Source organism: Elgaria multicarinata, chromosome 1, assembly GCF_023053635.1.
Source record: "Elgaria multicarinata webbii isolate HBS135686 ecotype San Diego chromosome 1, rElgMul1.1.pri, whole genome shotgun sequence".
Classification (NCBI taxonomy): Eukaryota; Metazoa; Chordata; class Lepidosauria; order Squamata; family Anguidae; genus Elgaria; species Elgaria multicarinata.
Genome location: NC_086171.1, coordinates 101,093,931 through 101,117,739, shown reverse-complemented (window position 1 = coordinate 101,117,739; position 23,809 = coordinate 101,093,931). Strand labels below are relative to the sequence as shown.

At 39.7% G+C, this 23,809-nt stretch overlaps 1 protein-coding gene across 4 annotated transcripts in view; it reads right to left on the bottom strand.

Moving 5' to 3' along the window:
* Positions 1-23,809, bottom strand: part of RABGAP1L (RAB GTPase activating protein 1 like) — a 206,038-nt gene that overhangs the window by 66,438 nt on the left and 115,791 nt on the right. For 3 of the 4 annotated variants that reach the window (XM_063133853.1, XM_063133843.1, XM_063133871.1), the window contains 5 exons: positions 22,729-22,803; positions 18,499-18,624; positions 17,749-17,892; positions 14,767-14,808; positions 914-1,042 (listed from right to left, as the gene is read on the bottom strand). In XM_063133853.1, the coding sequence (XP_062989923.1) occupies positions 914-1,042; positions 14,767-14,808; positions 17,749-17,892; positions 18,499-18,624; positions 22,729-22,803 (516 nt within the window). Of the gene's footprint in view, positions 1-913; positions 1,043-4,409; positions 5,234-14,766; positions 14,809-17,748; positions 17,893-18,498; positions 18,625-22,728; positions 22,804-23,809 lie in introns of those variants that run through there. The other variant, XM_063133862.1, reaches the window with a different exon arrangement.

Below are 23,809 nucleotides of genomic sequence, written 5' to 3'. Positions count from 1 at the left end.
CTATCTTCAATCAACATATTTATTTCCTGTAGTTCTCTGTTTGCCTTTTCCTCCACCTAATGCATATGTTAAAGGAAATGTGAGTTTAATGGTTAATGTGCATAACGACCAGCTGTTGTGCACATTCATCATGCTTCATGGGGAACGCGCATATAATGTTCATGAAAAGGAAAATATGCACATTCTCCAGCCATTGTGCATAATCTCCAACAGGCCTTACAAACCCAGAACATATTGGAAAGTACTTCCCTGTGGAATACTCTCCTCCAGAGGAAGCCTGAGTATCTCTTGGAAGTGTAGCTACATTCTTCTATTCAGACAGTATTACACGCCTGCCTATCTACAATGGATAGGGATAGAATGTGTTGCAACAAAGTGAAGATTATATTATAGATTAGGCATGTTCAACCTCTTTCAGTCTGAATGGAGGAATTCCATTTTGGAGATACTTTTAGGGGTCATCACATACCAGTGGTGGGACAGACCAAAGGCGGGGGGGGGGGCAGGACCAAAGAGTGAAGACAACCCCTCCCTGCCTATTTTCGCTTCAAGCTCTTCCTGCCAGTAACTAAGCTTTAGAAGAGGAATTTAACCGTTTAGAATGTGGGGGGAACTGCACAAAAGCTGAATAAGGGCATGGGGCATTTGCGGAAGCTCAGGCCTGAGGTTCTGCACCCCTGTTATAGATTCAGGCTTACTATAGATCAATTACTCAATCGTAACAGCTTTTATTATTCAAAGTAGACTGAAGTGGTGGTGGTAAAGATTTGATGATATAGGGAGAGAAAAATATGGATGTTTAATTTCATTTAAAAACTAAAACTTTGAAAAGATTTCCTCAATCTAACTGCTAATTCTTCCGGTTCCCTTTTTTTGGCTTAATTGTACCTTATTTGCAGACAAAGACTCTTACCTTTACATTGCAGGCCTGTTCCATAAGTCTTCTAGCATTCTCTTCAGCTCTGTATCTCTTGGGCAGCTGTACCCTAAAGAACTTCAAAGCCCCTTCAAAATCAGCTTGCAGAAGATCCTCCTTGGAGGTCTGCAATGAAGAACATTGGAGAAATACTGTAAGTAGAGAAGACAGCCTAGATAAATCATCTGTTGAATACATTCAATAACATAGCGTTCATGTGTACGGAAAACTCTATTCCTTGGGTTGGTGGGTGGCAGACCCTATTCTCTAAAGTCAAAGGGACATTCAGAGAAAATTAGAGGCATGAGAGTTTAAAAAGCAGAAATACTTATTCTTCTATACCTAGACATTAAGCTGTCAGACAATGTCAAGATAAATGTGCAAAGAAAAAACAGTAGTATTAAAGTCCTGGTCTTTGCTTCTTTTAATTTCTTTAATTAACCTCTTTAAATTTTGCTTTTTCAATTATGTAGATTTTTAATGTTACGTTTTACTGTTGTTAATGTTCTTATTTTTATTGTGTTAAAGTTTTATCATTTTAAATGGTGATGCACTGTCTTGATGGCTTTTTAGCAAGCAGTATATGACTGTTAATAATAAGTTGATAATAAATAAATTTGGCAAGAGAAATTGTTGCTGCAACGATGGATAGAGAGGTATTTAATTTCTTTTCCATGATTAATCATGATTTCTTTGCAAATATTTCTTCTTATATTTGTAAAATTCAGCTTATTACAAAGAAAGAGAACTTGTATTTGCACAAATCAATAGTAGTGATACTTAAAAAGAGAGCTTCGCCTATTGGGCGGTATAAAAATGTAATAAATAAATAAATAAATAAATAAAATAATATTTTAACTCAGAAAGTGGACCTGAAACTTATGGAACGTGTAACAAACGTAGTTTCCCCCGCCTCTGCATGTGCCCACTATTTGCTTAATTACTCACGCCACATCGTGGGTTGCTGTGTCGTCAAATCCTGGCATGCAGTGTGGCAGATGGGGCTTCTAGCCCACTCTACAACCATCGCTTGTAGCAGGTGTTGTGGGGTGGGTCAGAAGCCATCTCCACTGTGCCGCACGGTGGGTTTGGATGGTACTGCAACCCATGTTGTGGCACAGGTCATTTAAAACATGGTGTGCGCGCAAGTGGCAAATGTGGGCTGGGGAACAATCCATACAGCATGGTTTCTTCCTGTGATCATGTGAACCTGCCTATGTCTGATCAGTCCCATTTAGTCCAGATCAGAATCTTGATTTACAGCAAGAATTGATTACTTTGCCAGGTTGTAACTGCATGGTCAAATCTAGAATTTTCTGGCATGTCATATTGAGTTGCTAAAGATAATGTATGTGAACAAGAACCATGGATATAAGAGTTAATATGGATTTTTTTCAAGCAGGTGAAGAAAAGGGGAAAGGTGCAGAAAGGGGCAACTAAAATAAGAAACATTACCTTTCCTATATGAAAAAGCTAAAGAAGTTGAAGAATTTTAGTTTTAGAAAAGATAATGTACGCACGAGGTGGAACATGACTGATGTCTACAAAATAATGAATGGTTGTTAGACAGTAGATATATTTCCCCCCCTCCTTTTAATCTGTTACTGGTTTTTTTGGGAAAAAATAACAAGTTTTTAATTTTACTGCAGGTTTATTTCTATTTACTTTTGTAAATTTATATTTATATGTTTTAATTGTACATGTTTTAATCTTGTAATCCACCTTGAGTCCCAGTACTGGGAAAAAGGCAGGATATAAAATAATAATAATAATAATAACAACAATAATAATAATTTATTATTTATTTATTTATCATATTTATACCCTGCTCCTCAGCCAAAAAAGGCTCTCAGAGCGGCTTACACTTAGTAAAAAAGACATAATAATAATAATAATAATAGAACACAGAGTTATCCAAGTGACAGTAAATTCAGATAAGAAAATAGATTGCAATTCCTTACACAATACAACTCACAGAATTCACTAGCAGAAGGAGAGGATGAAGGCTAATACAAATTAACAGAGGGCAGGTTTTTTTAATAGCTATTAGCTTTTCAGCAGCTAAATGGAATCACCATTTCCAGAGGCAATACAACTCTGATATATTCGTGAGTATGAGATGCTGGGGGCAAATTGCAGCAGGGAAAAGCAGTCCCCATCATGCCCTGCTTGTGAGCTTCCAAAGGCACTTGGCTGGCCACCGTTGGAAACAGAATACTGGAACAGACAAAACTCACTCTGATATAATCTGGTTTATCGTCCTTATGAAAACTTCTGAGTCTCCTGTATCAGATTTGCCACATTCCTGAATTACACCAAATACAAAAATCTATTTACATTTTAAATGTCAACAGACAGGGAATTTTGTTGGGGGAGAAAAGATAGTTCCTGAAGTAAACAGTACATGACTGGCTCCACCCACAGGTGGTGCTATCTGATTTGCTGATTTTCTATCCACACACATTTTTTCATAGAGGACTAAGCTGTAGTTAGCAAAATGTGCCCCTTTCCAACCAGGTATATGTCCACTTGGCAACCCTTCTGGCTAAAAAGATTTGTAGAGATTTTCTGGACAAAATAGGTGAGGTGCCGTTCCATCTATCAACATCTCATTCTCAGTATCAGAAAAGTAATCTAGCTTTGGTACTCATTCTAAATCTTAAAGATATGATGGATTACAAATCAAACAATGAGAAATAGAAACACATTGGAGTTCTAGGTGCGCATCCTGATAGAAATGGAAAGCAAATGCCTTTTGTTTTGGCCTGACGTTTTGTTCAACACACTGTCCACATTATTTGATGTCACTGGCAATCTATTAAGTAAGCTGCAAGACTAGAACACCTATGGTGCTAAGAAATAGAATTTAGATGCACTAAGAGAGTTTTATGGATACATTTGGTTCACTGAAGCTTGTACTGTTTGTCTATCACAGACGAGCTCCATATATAGCACCAAATCAAGGACTTCAAGTTAAATCTATAATCAGGTTATGGGAACATTTGTTCTAGTAGATAAGATAACTGTTGATTTGCATTATTGTTGCTAACCAATACTGAAGGAACACTAATTTGTACCTCAGTAGAAAGGCAGGATATTAACAACAACTTATTATTTGTAATGGCATCAAGACTTACAATATCAAGTTTAAAACATTCGGAATGCAATTGCAATTAATTCTCCCCCTCTCCCATCTATCATGCTTTTAACAACCACAGCATTTGAAATAAACTTTCAGAAGGCTACGAAAAACCTTTTTCAATCAGATCCAGCTTTAACATCTTTGGCCAACAGAGGAGTGGCAGTGTCGGACTCAGAAGACAATCTAATCCAATTCCCCCAGCCCACTGTCTAGAAGGAAGGCAGCCGGGAATCATTACTTCCTAAATGTAGCATGTAAAATGCAACCACCACATGCAATGGACCTTTGGAAGTAGAGTGAGAAGTATGGCAGATTTGCTATGCCTCCATTTCTAGAAAACAAGGATCTCACCGCAAGAAGCCGAGGTACAAATAGGCGATGCCCCATCCCCAGAAGTTCCAGCACCCGACACGCATACTCATTCACAAGCTTGCTTCTCTCATCATGTATATCCTGGGACTTCTTGATGGGTGGTGTAAGCTTGGGAGCTGGGGTTGGACAAGGCACCCCTTCTTCCATCAGCGAAAAACAGCAAGTATCCAGAGCGAGAAGCGCTGTCCCCTTAAAATCACAATTCTGCACTGTGGTATTATAGGAGCCAGCTTTAGGTCTCCAAACCACCAATACATTTACTGTCCGCACCAGGGACTGTCAGGTATGGTCTCAAAAAAAAGAAAACATCTTTGCTAAGAAGCATAGAAGAAGCTGGTATTCCAAAACAGCCTGCAAACAAAAACCAAAGACATGGATCTAAAAATGCCTGAAAACTGCAAAAATGGCAGAGAATGATGCAGAGAAAAGGCTGCGATGGCCCAGCTTGCCTGTGGTTGTATGTAAGAGCAGGCAGGAGCAGCAGTAAGAGCAAGAAGCCCAGGCCAGTTGTAAAGCTGCAAAGAGAAAAAGGATGAGCTCATTGCAATCTCTGATTCGTGACAAGTGTGGCTGGGCTGCTGCTACTGCCTCTCGCTGTGAATCAGTAATGAAGCGGTAGAAAAGGAGGGGGGAAGGGAGAGGCGGAGGTAGGTGAATGAGCATGCAGAGGGTGTCTCAGAGGAGAATGCTGTAATAGGAAGCCAATAGTGAGCTCTTGGACCGATGAGCTCCCCCTCTGAATCTACCTTCCATCTACATTAGTCTGACAGCTATCCAAGCCCACAGACACTGTAGAGCCTCAATGTCTCTTGCTCAGTGGAAGTCAGGCTAACAGCAAACCCAAATACTGGACTCGATTCACATCTGCTTTCAAATCAAGATTCAATCCTGCCTAGGCATGCGGGTGGGGGAGAGGAAGGGAGGGGAGACCCATTAGTCCCACCCAGATTGCTGCATGGATGCAAGACAGATGGAAGCAGAGAACAGCTGAGTACTAATGAATCAGGATAAGCTGAGACAACACAGCCTGCATTTGTACTGTCTGTGCAGCCCTAATTACAATCTCCAAGCTTCAAAGCTGTTGAATGTGGAAATAGTAATTGAAGAGAACTGCTATACATACATAAAATAAGCATGTTTGGTCAAACACGCAATACTCATTGGCAGATGTAATGCAGCAAATTTTGAGATACTTGACACCAAAGAGACATAGGATATATAATTTACATGTATAGGTGTGCCACAATATTACTTTTTTCCTGAAATTGCTCAACCTTCAAAATGTGAAAAACTAATTACACTTACCCTATTTCTTCGATTCTAAGATGCACTTTTTATCCCATATAAACATCTCTAAAAATGGGGTGCGTCTTAGAATCGTGGGCGTGTCTTAGGGTGTTTTTTTCTGTTGGTGGTACTGAAATTAGTGTGCGTCTTACAATCGAAGAAATACGGTAAAATTTTGTAATACATGGGCCTGGATACCCTCATGTGCAAGATATTTCAGCCTTCTTTTAATTGTCTTTATTGTATCTAATCCATCGTCTACAAACACATTGTATTTGTAGCCATAGGGACGTTGTATCAAATTCAGACAAAGTCTGAGCCAACAGGACCAAATCCACTGCAGAAGAGGGCTTTCTCACTGACTCATGCTTTGGACACAACACACAGAGATTTTATATCTCCAAATGGCCTCTCTTGCTTTTGTTTCTATAAACACTGCAGGGAGAGGGGTGGGAGGAAGTTTGAGTGAGTGATCCATGTAATCAGAGGGTACATTTTACCAGGGGCTCCAATCACAAGGATGGGACCATGAGAGGCAGCTACAGGTATTCTTCTAATGCTACACTTCACTATGGTTTTCAAGCATCATAATTCCCTAGCTCCTGCACCTATCCTCCTGAAATGCTGCATGTTTCTTGCCTTGGGACAATGCTATGGTGTAGGTCATCTGCATACAAATTGACCAAAAAAAGCACAGGGAGAGGAAGGGGATTGTCATAACAGGTCTCCAAAGGTTGCAGTATCACATTTGTTGTGGTTGACGTTAATAAACACTGTACCCTGCCCCCCACCCCACCATAAAACTTTCCTGGATGGCTACTTGAAAAATACAGTGGAGACAATGAAGTAAGCCTTCACAGTCCCTAATGGCATGCAGTAAGCACAAGTATGCAATCTAAGACATATTCAGTCGGCATCACATTGAGTTTTATGTCACTGGTGCTCTAGCAGTCATCCAGCCTGTTTACATCACTCAGTTCTCCAGGGAACCAGGGTGCAACCTGGGCTCAACATCATCAGTGAGGGTACTTATGATCAATCAAGTCGATGACCCATCGGATGTTGTCATTCTACAGTGAGACTAGGGCCTTAACAGGATCACCAGTTCTTGCTACTGGAAAATCCCAGAGTAATTATGAAATGCATTTGTACGACAAAATTACTTTCCCTCATAATTATCATAATGCTGTTGTTATAACAGGTCCAAATGAGATATCTGATGCACCACCTTGCCCAGTTTTATGGGATAAGCATCTGTAGCCTGAAGACATGGACAAGATGCTTGTAGCAAATTGACTCACCACATGTCTTCCCAAACTTTGAACATCATGGCTGCTTTGAGATATCCAAGAGGGTTTGATTGGGTGGATCCAGGGAGTGATGAATGCATAATTACATGAGGGGATAGTCCCTACTGCCCTTATATGAAGCTGCTGGGAGTAGTCATCAGGGTGATTTGGGGCGAGACGCCATCAGTATGCTGATGACACCTAGCTCTATTTCTCTATTTCTTTATTAATTTATGCATGAGTTTTTAAATCTGCCTTTCAGGGCACACTGTCCTCACAACATGCTTACAGCATTACAACAACATGAACATGCAATGACAATTACAATTAAACACCAGTAGCAGCAAGAAAAACCATTGATTTTTGAGTACCGAGGGCAGACTAGAATAAATAGCCATACCTATCTCCCTAGGAAGGGAGTTTCAAGTGTGTGGCGCTAGCACTGAGAAAACCCTATACTTAGTACCTGCCAGCCTTATGGCTCTTGCTAGTGGCCAGAGAGTATGGGCTTCTGATCTTACTGACACCAATCTTAATGCTTGGGCAGGATCATACAAGCATATGATTCTTCTGATAATGTGGTCCCAAATCATTTAGGCCTTTAAAGGCCAAAACCAGCACTTTATTGGACCGAGGAACTAAAAGGCAGCCAATGTAAATTATACAGAATAAGCATGGTACAATCCGAGTGTCTAGTTCTTATAAACGTTCTAACTGTTGCATTCTCTACTTGTTGCCGTTTCCAAATTGTCTTCAAGGGTAGCCCTACATAAAGCACATTACTAATCCAGGCATGTATCCCTATGGCTAGGGCAGCTTTCTCTAGGTTTGTTAATCTATCTATATAAATAAAAATGTAAATGTTCGTTTGTTCAAAATCTTAAATCTCCGAAAGTTCTTCACCGATTGCTTTGAAATTTTGACACAACGTTGCATTCGAATACGCGCGTGTTTTTATATACCTATATTATATAGATGTCATACCTGTGACAGATAAAAACATGCTTTTTTTGAAAAACAGCGCTATCTGTTGGACGTAAAAGCAACACATGCTGGTCAGGCTGGAAGATACATAAGCAGCAATGAAGCTGTATGGCGAATTCTTTCATTTCCCATACATGAACGAAGTCCAGCTGTTGTTCACTTAGCAGTACATCTAGAAAACGGACAACGCGTTTATTTCACAGCTGCAAATGTGCAACAAATAGCCCTGAATCCACTGGCTACAACGTTAACTGCTTTCTTCACGTTATGTCAAAATGACGCGTTTGCAAAAACACTGCTGTATTCGGAAGTGCCTACGTATTACACATGGAATGCGAGTAGAAAATCATTTGAACGACGCAAACGAGGAGAGCGAGTCGACGGACAACCTGGCATATTCAAAGAAACTACGATAGGCAGACTGTACACCGGGCATCCCAATCAAGAGGAATGCTTCTTTCTTCGCATGCTCTTGGTAAATGTGCCCAGTCCAACGTCTTTCCAGCAATTGAGAATTGTCAATGGCGTTACACATGCCACTTTCCGCAGTGCATGTCAAGCTCTGAATTTCTTGGAGAATGACCGACACTGGGATGTATGCATTAATGACGCGTACAACATGTCACATCCAAATCAAATTCGTGCATTGTTTGCAATCATATTGACCGCCTGCTCTCCTTCATCTCCAACACAGTTATGGGAGAAATATAAATCGCACATGGCTGAAGATATTTTCCGTCGAATACGCAAGGAAAATTCAAATATGAACATGCATTCCACAACAGAAATCAACAACGAAGCGTTGATAATGATTGAAGATTTGTGCTTAGAAATCGCTAACAAAGTTCTCAATCAATTGGGAATGGCATCACCGAATCGATCTGCTCCTGCTTTGTTCGATGTAGAATTGCGTCGTGAACAAAATTACAACATGGGTGATCTTTTGTCGTAGGTGCAATCAAATATTCCTAAGCTAACGCTTGAGCAAAATGGCATTTACGATCAAATAATGCAAACTGTCAATAACGGGGTTGGAGAAATCTTCTTCTTAGATGCGCCAGGAGGAACTGGTAAAACGTCCCTAATTATATTGCTTCTGGCAGCAATTCGATCCCAAAATTACATAGCCTTAGCTCTTGCGTCGTCCGGAATAGCTGCGACATTGCTACCAGGTGGAAGAATTGCTCATTCTGCTTTGAAATTGCCATTGAACATGCAATTTATTGAAACTCCCACGTGCAACATTTCCAAAGCATCCAGCATGGGAAAAGTATTGCAGAAATGCAAACTTATGGTTTGGGATGAATGCACAATGGCGCACAAAAAATCGCTCAAGGCTCTTGATCGATCATTGCAAGATTTGCGTGGAAACATCAGACCATTTGGGAACGCATTAATATTGCTTGCAGGAGATTTCAGGCAAACATTACCTGTAATTCCTCGCTCGACACCAGCGGACGAAATAAATGTCTGCCTGAAATACTCTACTTTGTGGCGACACGTAAAGAAGTTAAAATTAACTACAAATATGCGTGTCCAGCTGCAAAGAGATTAAGAGATTGCAATTCCCAATTCGATTGGCGTTTGCAATCAACATCAACAAAGCTCAGGGCCAATCTTTAGAATTGTGCGGTTTAGATCTAGACACGGATTGGTTCTCACATGGACAATTATATGTTGCGTGTTCTAGAGTCGGCAAACCAGACAATCTCTATATCTGCACAATGGAACAACAAAAAATATTGTATATCCACAACCATTGTGAAATTAAACATATTAGAAATGTGCGCTTTCTCTTTTCTTTCTTTTCCATTTCACCAGACTGAGCCACAGCAACGCGTGGCCAGGTACAGCTAGTAATAAATAATAATAAAAAGATGTTTCTAAATAATAGAAAGTTTTTATGCTTTTTACCATTTCACTGAGGTTAGCATTTGTTCTGAAGGAACTTTTGGAATTATTGCTTAGCCGAGCAGATCCTTGGCAAACTATTCAGCAATGCACTGATAGTACTCTATCTTTATAGGCAGTGACTACAGTTAACAAGGTGAAACTTCATTTTGACTACAGTGAATGTCAAAAAGCAATTCATTATATTAAAAATGGTAAAATTCCCTCTTTTAAAATGATATCTTGATTTCTAACTATTAAAGAATACTTGACCCCTCACACTCTTTGTTCAGGTGCAACATTTATTTATTTATTTTTGAACATTTAAAAAAGCAACCAGTGCATGCAAGTCAATGGAGCATGAGGCTTTTGTATGCAACCGAGTGCTTCATATGGCCTAAGAGCATATCTAAGGGGAAAATTTAAATAGAATCATCTTTGCTGCAACCTGAAAGGTATGGGGGATTTTTGACTTGGAATCCAAATCAGCTTCAGACCCATCTCTGACTTGCAATATTAACAGTGGTCTACATTGCAGGGCTGCTGTTAGCCTCTCTCTCCCTGTCTCTGTCTCTCTCTCTCTCTCAGTACAGCCCTCTAACTTGCAATAGGGGGTAAAACAGTGAGCTGCACTGCAGAGTTGTAGCATACTACTCTCTTAGCCCAATCTGCAATGTTGGGGCAAAAGCAATATATGTCACTACAGCCTTGCTCTCTCTGAGCTTCAGCCCAATCTACAATAGGGAGGGGTGCTAATATTTATATATTCATTAAATATTAATTATATGTGAATTAAATTTATATCCCACCTGTCCACCAAAAATGGTGCTCAAGTCAGCTAACAATAATAAAATGCAGATATATAATACCACTGGACAACCATTGGTAACCTCCAAGTTAGATTACTGCAATGCACTCTACGTAGGGCTGCCTTTGAAGACGGTTCGGAAGCTGCAGCTCGTGCAAAATGCAGCGGCCAGATTGATTTCGGGAACCAGAAGGTTCGACCATATAACACCTGCTCTGGTCCGCTTGCACGGGCTGAATGTATGTTTCCGAGCCCAATTCAAGGTGCTGGTTTTGACCTATAAAGCCTTACACAGCTTGGGACCACAATACCTGACGGAACGCCTCTCCCGATATGAATATACCCGGTCACTACATTCAACATCTAAGGTCCTCCTCCGGTTGCCTCCTCCGAGAGAGGCTCAGAGTGTGGCAACGAGGGACAGGGCCTTTTCGGTGGTAGCCCCCAGACTATGGAACGATCTCCCTGACGAGGCTTGCCTGGTACCAACACTGCTATCTTTCCGGCGCCAGGTTAAGACTTTCCTCTTTGCAAAGGCCTATGGTGGCACATCTTAATCAACCACATGTTTAGTTTTGCTTTCAATGCTTTATGTGTGTATGTTCTGTGTTTTAGAATTTTAAATTTTGTATACTCGTTTTTATCTTAATTTTAGAATTTCTGTAAACTGCCCAAAAGAGCCCTGGCTATGGGAGCAGTATATAAGTGTAATAAATAAATAAATAAATAAATAAATAAATAAATAAATAATAAACATTGTAGTGTTCTTGAAAACCATGCTGAGCTTGACCTGCAGTGTTCAGTGAAGTTATAACCCATTCTCTCCCAGCCACATCCCCTTCCAACCTGTAACATGGGGTCAATGTACTGCATTGGCATAGGAATTTGCATTAGGGAGTTTGTTTTTTTAATGTTTCAGAACTGAATTAGTAAGGGCAGAACTAGAATTAGTAAGGGCAGGAACAATTCTCTTTGTTGTTACATTTGAGGTTTTGGGAGTGGGGTGGACACATTGGTACATTAACATATTTTATTTCTCCATTGATTTTAGTTGGCAGCTCTCACTTCCATCCCAGGGAACATTTCTGAATGTTTCTGTTTCTTATATCAGAGGTGTGCTGGTAACTTCAAGGCTCGACTTCTGCAATGCGCTGTACATAGGGCTACCTTTGTACCTAAGTTTGGAAACTTCAACTAGTTCAAAATATGACTGCCAGGTTGGTCAACGACACACCTAGGGGTGACCATATTACACCAACATTAAAATCACCCCATTGGCTGCCAATTAGTTTCCGGGCGAGGTATAAAGTGTTGGTTATCACCTTTAAAGCCCTAAATGCTTTGGGTCCAGGTTACCTGCGGGATCGCTTTCCCCTGTACAATCTGCCCCGCACACTCAGGTCCTCTGGGAAGAATTTATTCCAGTCATCCAAAACTAGGCTGACAACTGTTACCCAGAGGACCTTCTCTTCTGCTACTCCCAGACTGTGTAATGGCCTTCCGGGAGAGATTCATCAATTTAATACTCCCTCCGAGTTTAAGGCAGCTATAAAGACTAGTCTCTTCCAGCAGGCCTACTCAGATGAATTTTAAGACATTTGATTATTATATTGTCTTGGTTTTATATATTTTTAATCAGTTTTATGCATTTGATTTATATGGCATTTTTGTATTAAATGTTTTACCCCCGCCTCAATCCAGAGGAAGAAGTGGGTAATAAATAAATTATCATCATCACCATTTATTTATTAATTTATTACACTTATATACCGCCCCCATAGCCAGAGCTCTCTGGGTGGTTTACAGAAATTCTAAAATTGAGATAAAAACAAGTATACAAAATTTAAAATTCTAAAACACAGAACATACACACATAAAGCATTAAAAACCGTTAAAAAACTAAACATGTGGGTGATTAAGATGTGCTGCCATATGCCTGGGCAAAGAGGAAAGCCTTAACCTGGTGCCGGAAAGATAGCAGCATTGGCCCCAGGCGAGCCTCGTCAGGGAGATCGTTCCATAGTCTGGGGGCCACCACTGAAAAGGCCCTGTCCCTCGTTGCCACATTCCGAGCCTCTCTTGGAGTAAGCACCCGGAGGAGGACCTTAGATGTTGAACGTAGTGACCAGGTATATTCACATCGGGGGAGGCGTTCCGTCAAGTATTGTGGTCCCAAGCCGTGTAAGGCTTTATAGGTCAAAACTAGCACCTTGAATTGGGCTCGGAAACATACATTCAGCCCGTGCAAGCGGACCAGAGCAGGTGTTATATGGTCGAACCTTCTGGTTCCCGAAATCAATCTGGCCGCTGCATTTTGCACGAGCTGCAGCTTCCGAACCGTCTTCAAAGGCAGCCCTACGTAGAGTGCATCGCAGTAATCTAACTTGGAGGTTACCAGAGCATGGACAACTGAAGCCAGGTTATCCCTGTCCAGATAGGGATGTAGCTGGCCCACCATCATCATCATCTTCTTCTTCTACTTGGGTAATCAGTCGATTAAGAAAGCAATCCTATGGGCTAGATATCCAAAAGATGGAGGACTCTCTGCTCATCCTATGCCTAGTCAGGCTGTTGGCAGCAGGGCAGAACAACAAAAGCCTTTTTGTCTCACTGTTTTCCTTTGCACTGCCAGGTGGGGACCAGGGATGAGAAGCCATTGGATCCAGTGGATCCATGGCCTCCCCCCTCTACACACTCTGGACCTCCCCCAGCACATCCATTTACTCCTTTCCCAAGGTTGGGACTCCACAGGAAAGCTCTGCATTTGTTGAATGGGCTTGAGGGTGTTAGATCTCTTCATCTGACATTGGTGTTCTGTCTCCAGCCTCAGAGGAGATGCATTATATCCTATGGCCCCTCAGACACTGTCTAGGGCCCACAGGATTGGTCTCTAAAGAACTCTTAATTGTTAAAAATATTTTATTAACAATATCATTTAATACAAAACAGCAAATCAGAAATTATTGATATAACCAAATGACCATACTTACTTAATTCAAAACTTTTCTTGATTTTTTTATAATCAAACTTGTATTATATTCAATGATAAAAAAAAATCTTGCCAGTTTAAGACCAGAGTTAAGGCAATCTCAAGTTGGCTAAAGCTCCACAAAGCCAGAAAATTGGAAGGTAAGGCTGATTCCTTAACAGACGTGCCCCACGATGTTGTGCAAAGTTGCAAATTGTACTTAGTTTCCATCCACCCACATTTTTCCTGAGTCTTTCAGGCCCAAATTCTGTTGAAGATGGAGTGCTTCAGACTAATAAAGATGCCCCGGTCCTGTATTGCCTCATGAAGCATCTGAACCTTACTGTTTTGCTAGAGAAATCCTGCTGTGTATTAATCCACGCACACACAAAATTTAATGGCATTCGTAACTACATATATTTGTGTTCATCCTTTGTAGCTCATTGTTACCTGGAAAGAAGAAGGTTAAAGGAACCTGCTGTCTTCCAGTTTACAAAAACGTTCTTGTCTAGTGGCCCAGAGGAGATTCTAAACACCACAGCTGAACAGTTGTTGAAAACTTTATATATGAACAAACTTATGAGAGAAATCAAGTATAAGAACTTGAACCAGAAGCTAGTTCTTTTAGAACCACTATGGGAAAACATAAATGTGAACAACTTTTTATTTGTTGCTAAGTATTTCTTAATATGAATATTTGTGTGCGCAAATACATTTTGTGGAATTAGTTATTATTATTATTATTATTTATTTATATAGCACCATCAATGTACATGGTGCTGTACAGAGTAAAACAGTAAATAGCAAGACCCTGCCGCATAGGCTTACATTCTAATAAAATCATAATAAAACAATAAGGAGGGGAAGAGAATGCAAACAGGCACAGGGTAGGGTAAACAGGCACTGGGTAGGGTAAAACTAACAGTATAAAGTCAGAACAAAATAAAGTTTTAAAAGCTTTAGGAAAAAGAAAAGTTTTTAGCTGAGCTTTAAAAGCTGTGGTTGAACTTGTAGTTCTCAAATGTTCTGGAAGAGCGTTCCAGGCATAAGGGGCAGCAGAAGAAGTTGCTAGACTGTGTGTGGTTTAACAATAATTCTGAAATAGCTTACCTTTAGAAGAGCCAGTGCTACATTAAATATTACATTCAGACCCTAAAAAGAGAGAAAGAAATGGCATCAGAACTGCTTATAAAGCTATTTTTTATTACCATTACTACCACAAATAATTAAGAACTCCACCTTACATAGCAGCAAGCTATGTAAAAAAAACAAAAAACATCCCAGCGTACAAAATTAACACATTAAGAAAAAGCTAGACTAAGGTGCAACCCCATCCATGTTTAGAGTCCCTAAAACTCCCTGGAAGTCTCAACGTTCATGGAATTGTACCCTAAAGCATTTCTTGACATCTAGCTTTCTATGTCCAGATTAATGTTTAAGAGAGAGAGAGAGAGAGAGAGAGAGAGAGAGAGAGAGAGAGAGAGAGATTAGAGTTAAATTGTATGATGCCCACCTGCATTCCAAAGAAGCACAGTTCAAGGACAGTTTATCACTACTACAACCCACTGTGGCTTTTTGTGTCATGTAAACCAATCAGTGACTGCATTCGATCCCAGTCATGGTCTGGTACAATTAAATAAGATAAAGTTGTACTAGTTTAAATAAGCACATCAATAGATTAGATTGTTGCCAAAAGATTATCTTTACATTTCATCCACTAGAGGTCAGAATTGTAATAGTAATTAAACAAAGTATCAGACCCAATAAGCAATAGTGACCACTTTAACCCATTATAGAAATAATAAGTAAATAGGTCTTAAATATAAGATGAGAAAAGATATTGGCTCACTTCAGACGTAACACTAAGTCATAGTTTGGTGATCAGTCACATCCCTATGAGCTATCACACTATCCTCCTCCTCCCAAATGTGGGAACCTTCCTGGTTTTCATTCATCGTAGTATGCTGTAGCAGCCAAACTGGCAAAATAGTTAGAGCTAACTTCAAGCAGTGCCTTAGCATTATTTCTCTGGGCCTAGTACAAACTCCTCCTCCTATCAGAGAAAGGGCTTGTCTGTTTTATTAAAAAGGTATAGCCAGCCTTTCTGGACAAATGGCCCTCACAAGGCAGTTTATATAACGCTTTAATGCACATAAACATAACTATTACAGTTTTAAAAGCATTAAAACTACCCCTTGTAGCCCTCACTGTGGGGAAACGTGAAGCGATGAACAGGGGAGATCCCTTATTTATTTGAACTGATTCTGTTTCCTGACTCCTACTGAGCAGAGCAGAACACTGTAAGCTGCCACAGCTGGTCTAGAAGATACAGAAGGAAGCAAGCAAACATGGAGAGCAAACATGAGCTTGTCAGGGGAGGTGTAGTGGAGGAGGAAACCAAGGCAAAGAGGAGAGAGGCCTCGAGTAAATCCAGGAGACTGCCTATTCAAAGTCGCCATGTGCTCCTGAGTGTCCTGAGAACTGCTGCTGGGCCTGAAGGGGCGTGGCTTGATTGCTCTCAGCAGCTGAGTGGGCGAAGAGTTTCATTCTGTTTCCTGACTCCTAGCTGAGCAAAGCAGAGCAGAGGAAGCTGCCCCAGCTGGTCTAGAAGGTACATAAGGAAGCGAGCCCCAGAGAGAGAGTGTACAGACAGGGAGAGCAAACAGGGGTCCCTAATCAAAATAATGTTTCCTTGTAACACGCTCATATAGTAGGGGACAGAACAAACTTCAGGGAGGACAGGAAAAAGCACAAGCTATTCCAATAGAACTGGAAAAGCAGAAACAAAAAGGGAATAGAGACTATGGACGGAAGGATTCTCCAGTGGTGCTGACCTGCAAAGTGTGAGTAATGTTTGTGTTCCTGCCTGAAATCAACATGGCGTGCACGTGCAACAAGTGCAAGCTGGTTGCACTATTGGAAGAAAAAGTAAGTGTAGCTGAGTGGCGAGTGTCCACCCTCCAAGGAATAAGGCAAACAACAAAGGCAAACACAAGAGGTGGAAGAGCAACATCAACTTCAAGCAGACAAGAATTATTAAAGATTTTAATCATTTTTATCAGCACCAGAGCTAGTCTCTCAATCCGCGCCTCAAGTTACAGGAAGCCAGATTCCGACTGAACATCAGGAAAAACTTCCTGACTGTTAGAGCAGTACGACAATGGAACCAGTTACCTAGGGAGATTGTGGGCTCTCCCACACTAGAGGCATTCAAGATGCAGCTGGACAACCCTCTGTCAGGGATGCTTTAAGGTGGATAACTGCAAGAGATCCCCCCCTCCCCTTCCTCTTTCCTTCACACAGAGAGGAGATTTTATTTATTTATTTAAAATATTTCTAGGTTGAATTTCAGGGCTTTTAAAGATTCCAGACATCATTTCTAACAAACTGCAGTTTTGTGTTTCATCTGAATGTGGGAAAATGTGATTTGTATACAAACCATCATTAACTAACAAATCATGATGTCAAAACACAGTTTGATCCTGGTTTGATATCCTGGTTTGAACAAGTCACAGTTTCTTAGGTAAAACACAAAGCTGCAATTTGTTACAAACCATGCCCAATCTCTTAAAATGTCTTCCCTGTGTGTGTGACTGGAGTACATTAAGCCCAGAGTTTGCCATAGTTCATGCATATAACAGCAAACATTGCTTTGTTACTTCTGAATCAGATCCACGGCTCCTTCCAGTTTGAACATTAAAGGACCAACTAAAGTGAATAAAGTAAACTGATTTAAGATCCATGATATGGGAGCAGACTTTCTGAAGCACCCCAAGCCACATTTTTAAAAAGCAGATACTATTTAATGGCTTTCTCCATTTTTATCCAGAACTAACCTTAAATATATAAACAAATCTTAGAATGAAGAAATGGCATTAAGTTCCACAATAATTCCAGTACCTAAACAGAAATATGGGAAGATTTTATACAAATGTATCTTTTCAAAAAAGCCAGTAAGATAGATAGCAGAGGAAACTCACAAAAGAATGGTGTACAAGAGCATTCCCATTTAATAAAATTGAATAACAAAGAGGAGTCCAATTCATTTCATGCAAAACAACGATCTTCCAATTGAAGATAGTTTTATTTTACCTCACAAAGTAGTAAATCAATTATGTGGAAGACCATGCAGAGTGGGAACTTGGCAGTGAAGAGTGTGAGAAACCACTGGGATGCGTACATATGAGCTTCCAGGTTTTTTTCCAAGAAATGGTTATACAAATCAGGCAGCTGCTCCTAGAAAAAGAGATGAAAGAGAAAGATGAATGTAATTTTTGCTTTCTGATGTATCAACACAAGATTTATTTCTATCCAGGCTGCTTACAATAAAATATTCAATTTCCAAATGTCATTATGTCTATATACATTTTAGACAGATAAAACTATTTCTTACCTGAATTCTTCCTTCAGTCAATTCTTCATCATCAATTCAACTTACCTGCATTCATTAACTCTCTCTTCCTGACTTAAATTTGTATAGGAATTGAGGATAATGCATTTAATTACAATCTGCATCAAAAAGCAGCACACAAGCAAGCTCCAAGTTGTACCACCTACTTTATATTAATAGATGTGTCTCAACTAGTATATCTGTAAATAAATATCCTATTTATGCCAATAAAATCTGAAAGAAACCTGAAAGGTCTCTCATTTAGTGAGAAGGAAGTTAGTAGATAATACAGATAACACAATATTTTGATATGGAATGTGCAGGCCACTTTTGGTATAAAACAAATGTGGATTTAGAATCTACATTTATCATCACAAATATCAGTTCTCAAAAGAGTTGAGAATTCTACAGCACTTGCATCTGTAGAGTAGTAATAAAGATCCTGGTCCTACCTGCATAAGTTTCTCCAATTGGTAAAATTTGCAGCGAAGGTCTTCTAAGTTGTTTTTATAGAGGTCCCGCAGGCCATAGTCATACATAATCTTCACCAGCACACAGAATGCTTGTTCTTCAGGCATCTGCATCGGGATGATTTAAATGAACAAAATTATGCTATCTTTAGCACTAGAACACCTTTTGCATAGAGGATTATAGGCAACGACAATACAAAAAAAAATCTTATCTAAGAATATGGTAGTGTAAGGCTTATTGCTAGAGATTTACCAGACCAATTTTGATCATTTTTATTTTAAAAACTGAAGCTTGAGAGTGCAGACATGCAGAATTTTTTTTGAAACTTCAAAAAAGTTTTTTTTTAAATTTCAAATAATGCCACTTAACATAACATACAAACTAAACAACGAATACAACCAATTACATAACAAATTACTTGAGTATATAAGTATTAACTGCTTGTTATCCATAAACAATCAACATAATCTAACCAGTGCACCCCCTTCCCTTCGAGATCACTCCTGTTTCCAGAATCTTAGCATCTCTTCTGGTGGCGGATTTCCACTTCCCTTAGAAAACACAAAAATTAGGAACTGTTTCCATATCACATCAAATTCGTTCGCCTTTGCTATACCTCTTCTTACCTTAATATTACATGTCAATTTATCATTAATAGCAATATCCCAAACTTCTTTGTACCATTCTTCAATATGATAATCCCCTTGAATCTTCCAGTTCCTAGATATAATTAACCTTGCAGCAGTCAGCAAATTTGGTATCAACTCTTTTGTTTCTTTTTTACACTTTAAATTTTCAAATAGTGAGAGTAATGCCACTCTTGGTGTCGCTTCAATCTTCATTCCAACTATTTCTTCAATCTCATTAAACACCATCTTCCACAATTTCTGCACAAATTTACATTCCCACCACATATGTAAATACATTCCCTTCCCCCCACAACCTCTCCAACAATTTGCTGAGTGCTGGTTACTCATCTTATTTAACCTAACCGGAGTTAAATACTACCTCCAGATAATTTTATAATAATTCTCTTTTATTCTCACTGACATATTTTTCAACACTCTTTGTCTCCATAATCCTTCCCAACTCTGTTGCCCTATCTGTTCCTTCAGATCTGTCTCCCATCTTTCCTGAATTTCCCGCCTCCCCTTCCTCAAGCATTATTCTATATATTTCACTCATTAATCTTTTTATTGTTTTATTTTCTCCCTTCTCAATTTCTTTTTTAATAATTAATTCCCCAAACTTCGTTAACTCCCTACAATCCCCATTATCTCTTAACCAATTTTTCGTCCATTGTTCCAATTGTCTATAGTTTAACCATGTTAATTTCTTTTCTTTTAACACCTCTTGTAGTTCCTCTCTTGTTTTCATCCCAATTAACCAATCCCTTAATTTCATTTTATTTTTTTCTATTAAAATTTTATTCAAGCTAATCTTTAAATTCTCGGGGGAATTCTTTAACATTATTACCGGTGATAGAGGGGAGTTATTCGGGAGCAGCCCCCCTTTATATTTACTCCAAATTTCCCAATGATTCCTTAAAAGGGGGTTACCTATACTTAAACCCCCATGTCTCCCCTCTTCCTTAAAAAATATATTTTCCAATTTCAGGTCTATATTAGTTTTAACTGAATCTTCCATCCAATCTAGACCTCCTACTCCTAAGATCGCTTCTACTATATGTCTTATCCTATTGGCTACATAATATAGTTTAATATTTGGGAGCCCTAAGCCGCCTTTTTTTTTAGTCTGATACCATCTATTTTTATTTATTCTTGCTTTCTTATCCCCATTACAATAACTATTTATAATATTCTGCCAACTTTTTAACTCTGGTTCCAAAAATTTTATTGGAAGCATCCTAAAAACAAAATTTATCTTTGCTAAAATTTTCATTTTTATTAATGCTATTCTTCCAAACCATGATAAATTCAATCTATATTTTGTCAGTTTTTCCAAAACCTCTTTCTTCAATCTAGTTAAATTCTCCTTCTCTAAATTCTCCAAGTTTTTTGTAATGATAATTCCCAAATATTTAATCTGTTCTTTAAATCTCATTTCTATTCCCTTCCTTTCCAACTCCTTCTCTTCCTTTTTAGAATAATTAAATAGCATTAATTCCGATTTTGACCAATTTATTCTTAAACCCGTAATTTCCTCAAATTCTCTCAAATGCTGTTCAATTCTTCCTAATCTTTCACCTAAATTTTTAACAGTTAACAGCGTGTCGTCTGCAAACATGTTCATTTTTATTTTTTTTATCCCTTCCTATCCCTTTAAAGTTTAAATTCCTTCCTAAAAAGTTTAAAGCTTGAGCTTTAATAAAAATTCATTTCCTCCATGCAAAACAGAAAAGGCAGCCCCTCTGTCAGCAGGATGTCTGACAGCCCTGATTGGCCAATTAGCACGGTGTGAAGGTGGGCCCTGGGTGCAGCCACACAGTTAGGCTGTCACCGCCAGCAGGGATGGAGAAGGGGACGGAGGCAGCCAACTGGGGGGGAGGGTGTGTGACAGAGGGGACAGGGCAGTGCCGCACGTAAATTCCGGACGGGGAATTCACTATGCATGAGCCACATTTGCATCACTCACTAGCTGCTCTGGTGAAGGGACTGAGGGGCAAAAAAAGCAGGAAAGGAGCAGGACGACTAGCACTCATGGCGGCATGGGCTTTACACTAGTAATAAAATATTGTACGTAGAACTCATTTGCTGGAAATGGGAATTAATTTTTTCCTTTTGAGCAGGATATATCCTATACATTACAGGCCACCCAGCCCATGCACCCGCCATTTTGTTTATAGCACTAGCGATGATGATGAAATTCAGTAACATGTGGCTGACAATGCAATTTTTCCTACCTGACATTATGCAGATGTTCCTGAAAATGGTCTCCGTCCAATTTAAAATTGCGATTACTACAAACTTAGGTGCCTGTGTTGCTCCTGTCTGCATTCCTCAAAGTAGGCACTAAATAAGCAGTTGTCTTGCTGCACAGGATGATCCTAAGACATTTTGCTGCTTGAGGCAAGGAACAAGATGGCACCCTTTCCCCAGAAGCCATCTGGACTAGCAGTGGAATCTTATTTCAAGACTGGCAGTAGGGTACTATCCTCTGCTCTACTACATCTGAGGTAGTAGGCTTGTTTATGGGGGATAGGGCAGGTTTGTTTATTTATTGTTTTCTTTATTTACAACATTTGTACAGCATTCCATATCTGGACAAATTCTGGAACTATGAACAATAAAAGATACAAAATAGATAAAAGAATAAAACACCATGTAAAAATTATTACTATTTTTAAAAGGAAACAGAATTCTGATAAAACCATGGCTAGTCTCTCAAGGAAGCCTTCCTGAAATAAAAATGTTTTCAAAAGGCACCAGAAACAGCACAATGACTTCCAAAGGCAGGGAGTTCCATAAGAAGGGGGCCACCACACTGAAGCCTCTTCTCCAGGTGGAATCCATTTGGGCCATTGTTCCATGTGGAATAACCTAGAACTTGCCCTCTGATGACCTCAGTGACCAGGCAGGTTGGTAAAGGAGAAGGTGCTCTCTCAGGTACCTTATCTCAAGTTGTTTATGGCTTTGTACACTAATTCTAAAACCTTAAAGCTGGCCTGGTAGTGAGTAGGTAGCCAGTGCTGAATAGGAGTTCCATGATGAAAAGGGGCAGCTCCTGACAACAGGTGAACTTCTGTGTTCTGCACTAGCTCCAGCTTCCAAAGGAGCCTTAAGGGCAGCCCTACATAGAGCATATTGCAGTAATCCAGTCTTGAGGTTACTAGTGCATGTACCATTGTGGCCAAATTGAGTAACAGGTGAGCAAGCCACTTGTTTTTCCTATAGGGTTTTTTATTGCTTTTTAAGATTTTGCACCTAATGAAATGGGTTCCTGGTCATGCAGGGCCTCCATGCACGCACGCACGCACACACACACACCTAACTAAAAGGCTATCATGATGGGAGAAAACACTGAAAAGGGAAGAGGATGCTAAAAACAGCTAATCACAGAACTGAATTACTCCTGATCTACTAGCTTTTTTCTGGACAAAAGCAAGCTATACTCTCAGAAGTGGCATTAGGTAAAGAGGATTAAATCTGAAAGGGAAACGCAGTATTGGAAATACTTGAGATATGAGAAGTATAAACCTTTTCGATGCTTTGGCACAGTAAGCAAAAACAGTGATTTTATAATTTACTCACATGGAGTAGAAGAACAGCTGCAAGAAAAGAATGACCCTGGCAGTAACCAATTTCTTCATCATATACTGAATATGCCTGGAATAAAAAGGAAAGTTTTAGTACAACAGTGAATATTAAATTATTATTTATTTATTATTTATTACATATTTATACAGCCCAACAGCCTAAGCTCTCTGGGCAGTTTATAACTAAAACCATAAAATACAGATTAAAACTTTAAAATCACATAAAACCATAATAAATTACAGTCCAGGCAAGGCTTGTTTAAAAAGATGTGTTTTTAGGAGGCATTTAAAAGTCATTGCATCTTCCGCCTCCTGAACCGCAAGAGAGAGGGTTTTCCAGAGGGTGGGGCTGCTACAGAGAAGGCCCTGCCCTCGAGGTTCTTCACGGCAACATTCTTTCTGTGTTGGGACGATGAGAAGTGCCTCCTCTGAAGATTGTAAATGTCGCCTGGGTGTATATAAGGGAAGGCGGTCTGCTAGGTATCCTGGTCCCAAGTTGTTTATATTTATTTATTTATTTATTTATTACATTTATATACCGCCCCACAGCCGAAGCTCTCTGGGCGGTTTACAACAATAAACCGGGCTTTGTAAAATAATAGCATAACCTTGTACATGGCTTGGTAGCTAACAGGCAGCCAGTGCAGGTCTTTTAACACAGGTTTAATGTTGGCTGAGCGAGGTGTCCCAGTGAGCATCCTAGCTGCTGCATTCTGCACAAGCTGCAGCTTCCGAACCACATACATGGGTAGCCCCACAGACCACATTACAGTAGTCTGAATGAATGACCATGGGTAGGCTATCCCTGTCCAGGAATGGGTGCAGCTGGTGTACCAACTGAAGTTGATAATGGGTGTACCATCAGCTGAATTCCATGTTCACAATTCAGCTGATGGCACAGACAAATCCACTTGCCTGCTGTGAGCAGACTTAACCAGAATATCATAAACTGCTTTTGAAATTCAGCAAAAGCCCAAAAGCCAACTGTATGAAACCTCATACATTGTGGCCCTGTCTAAAGCATCTGGAAGATCCGTGCAAAGAGTAATGTTGCATGTTTTTGTGGTTTTATTTTT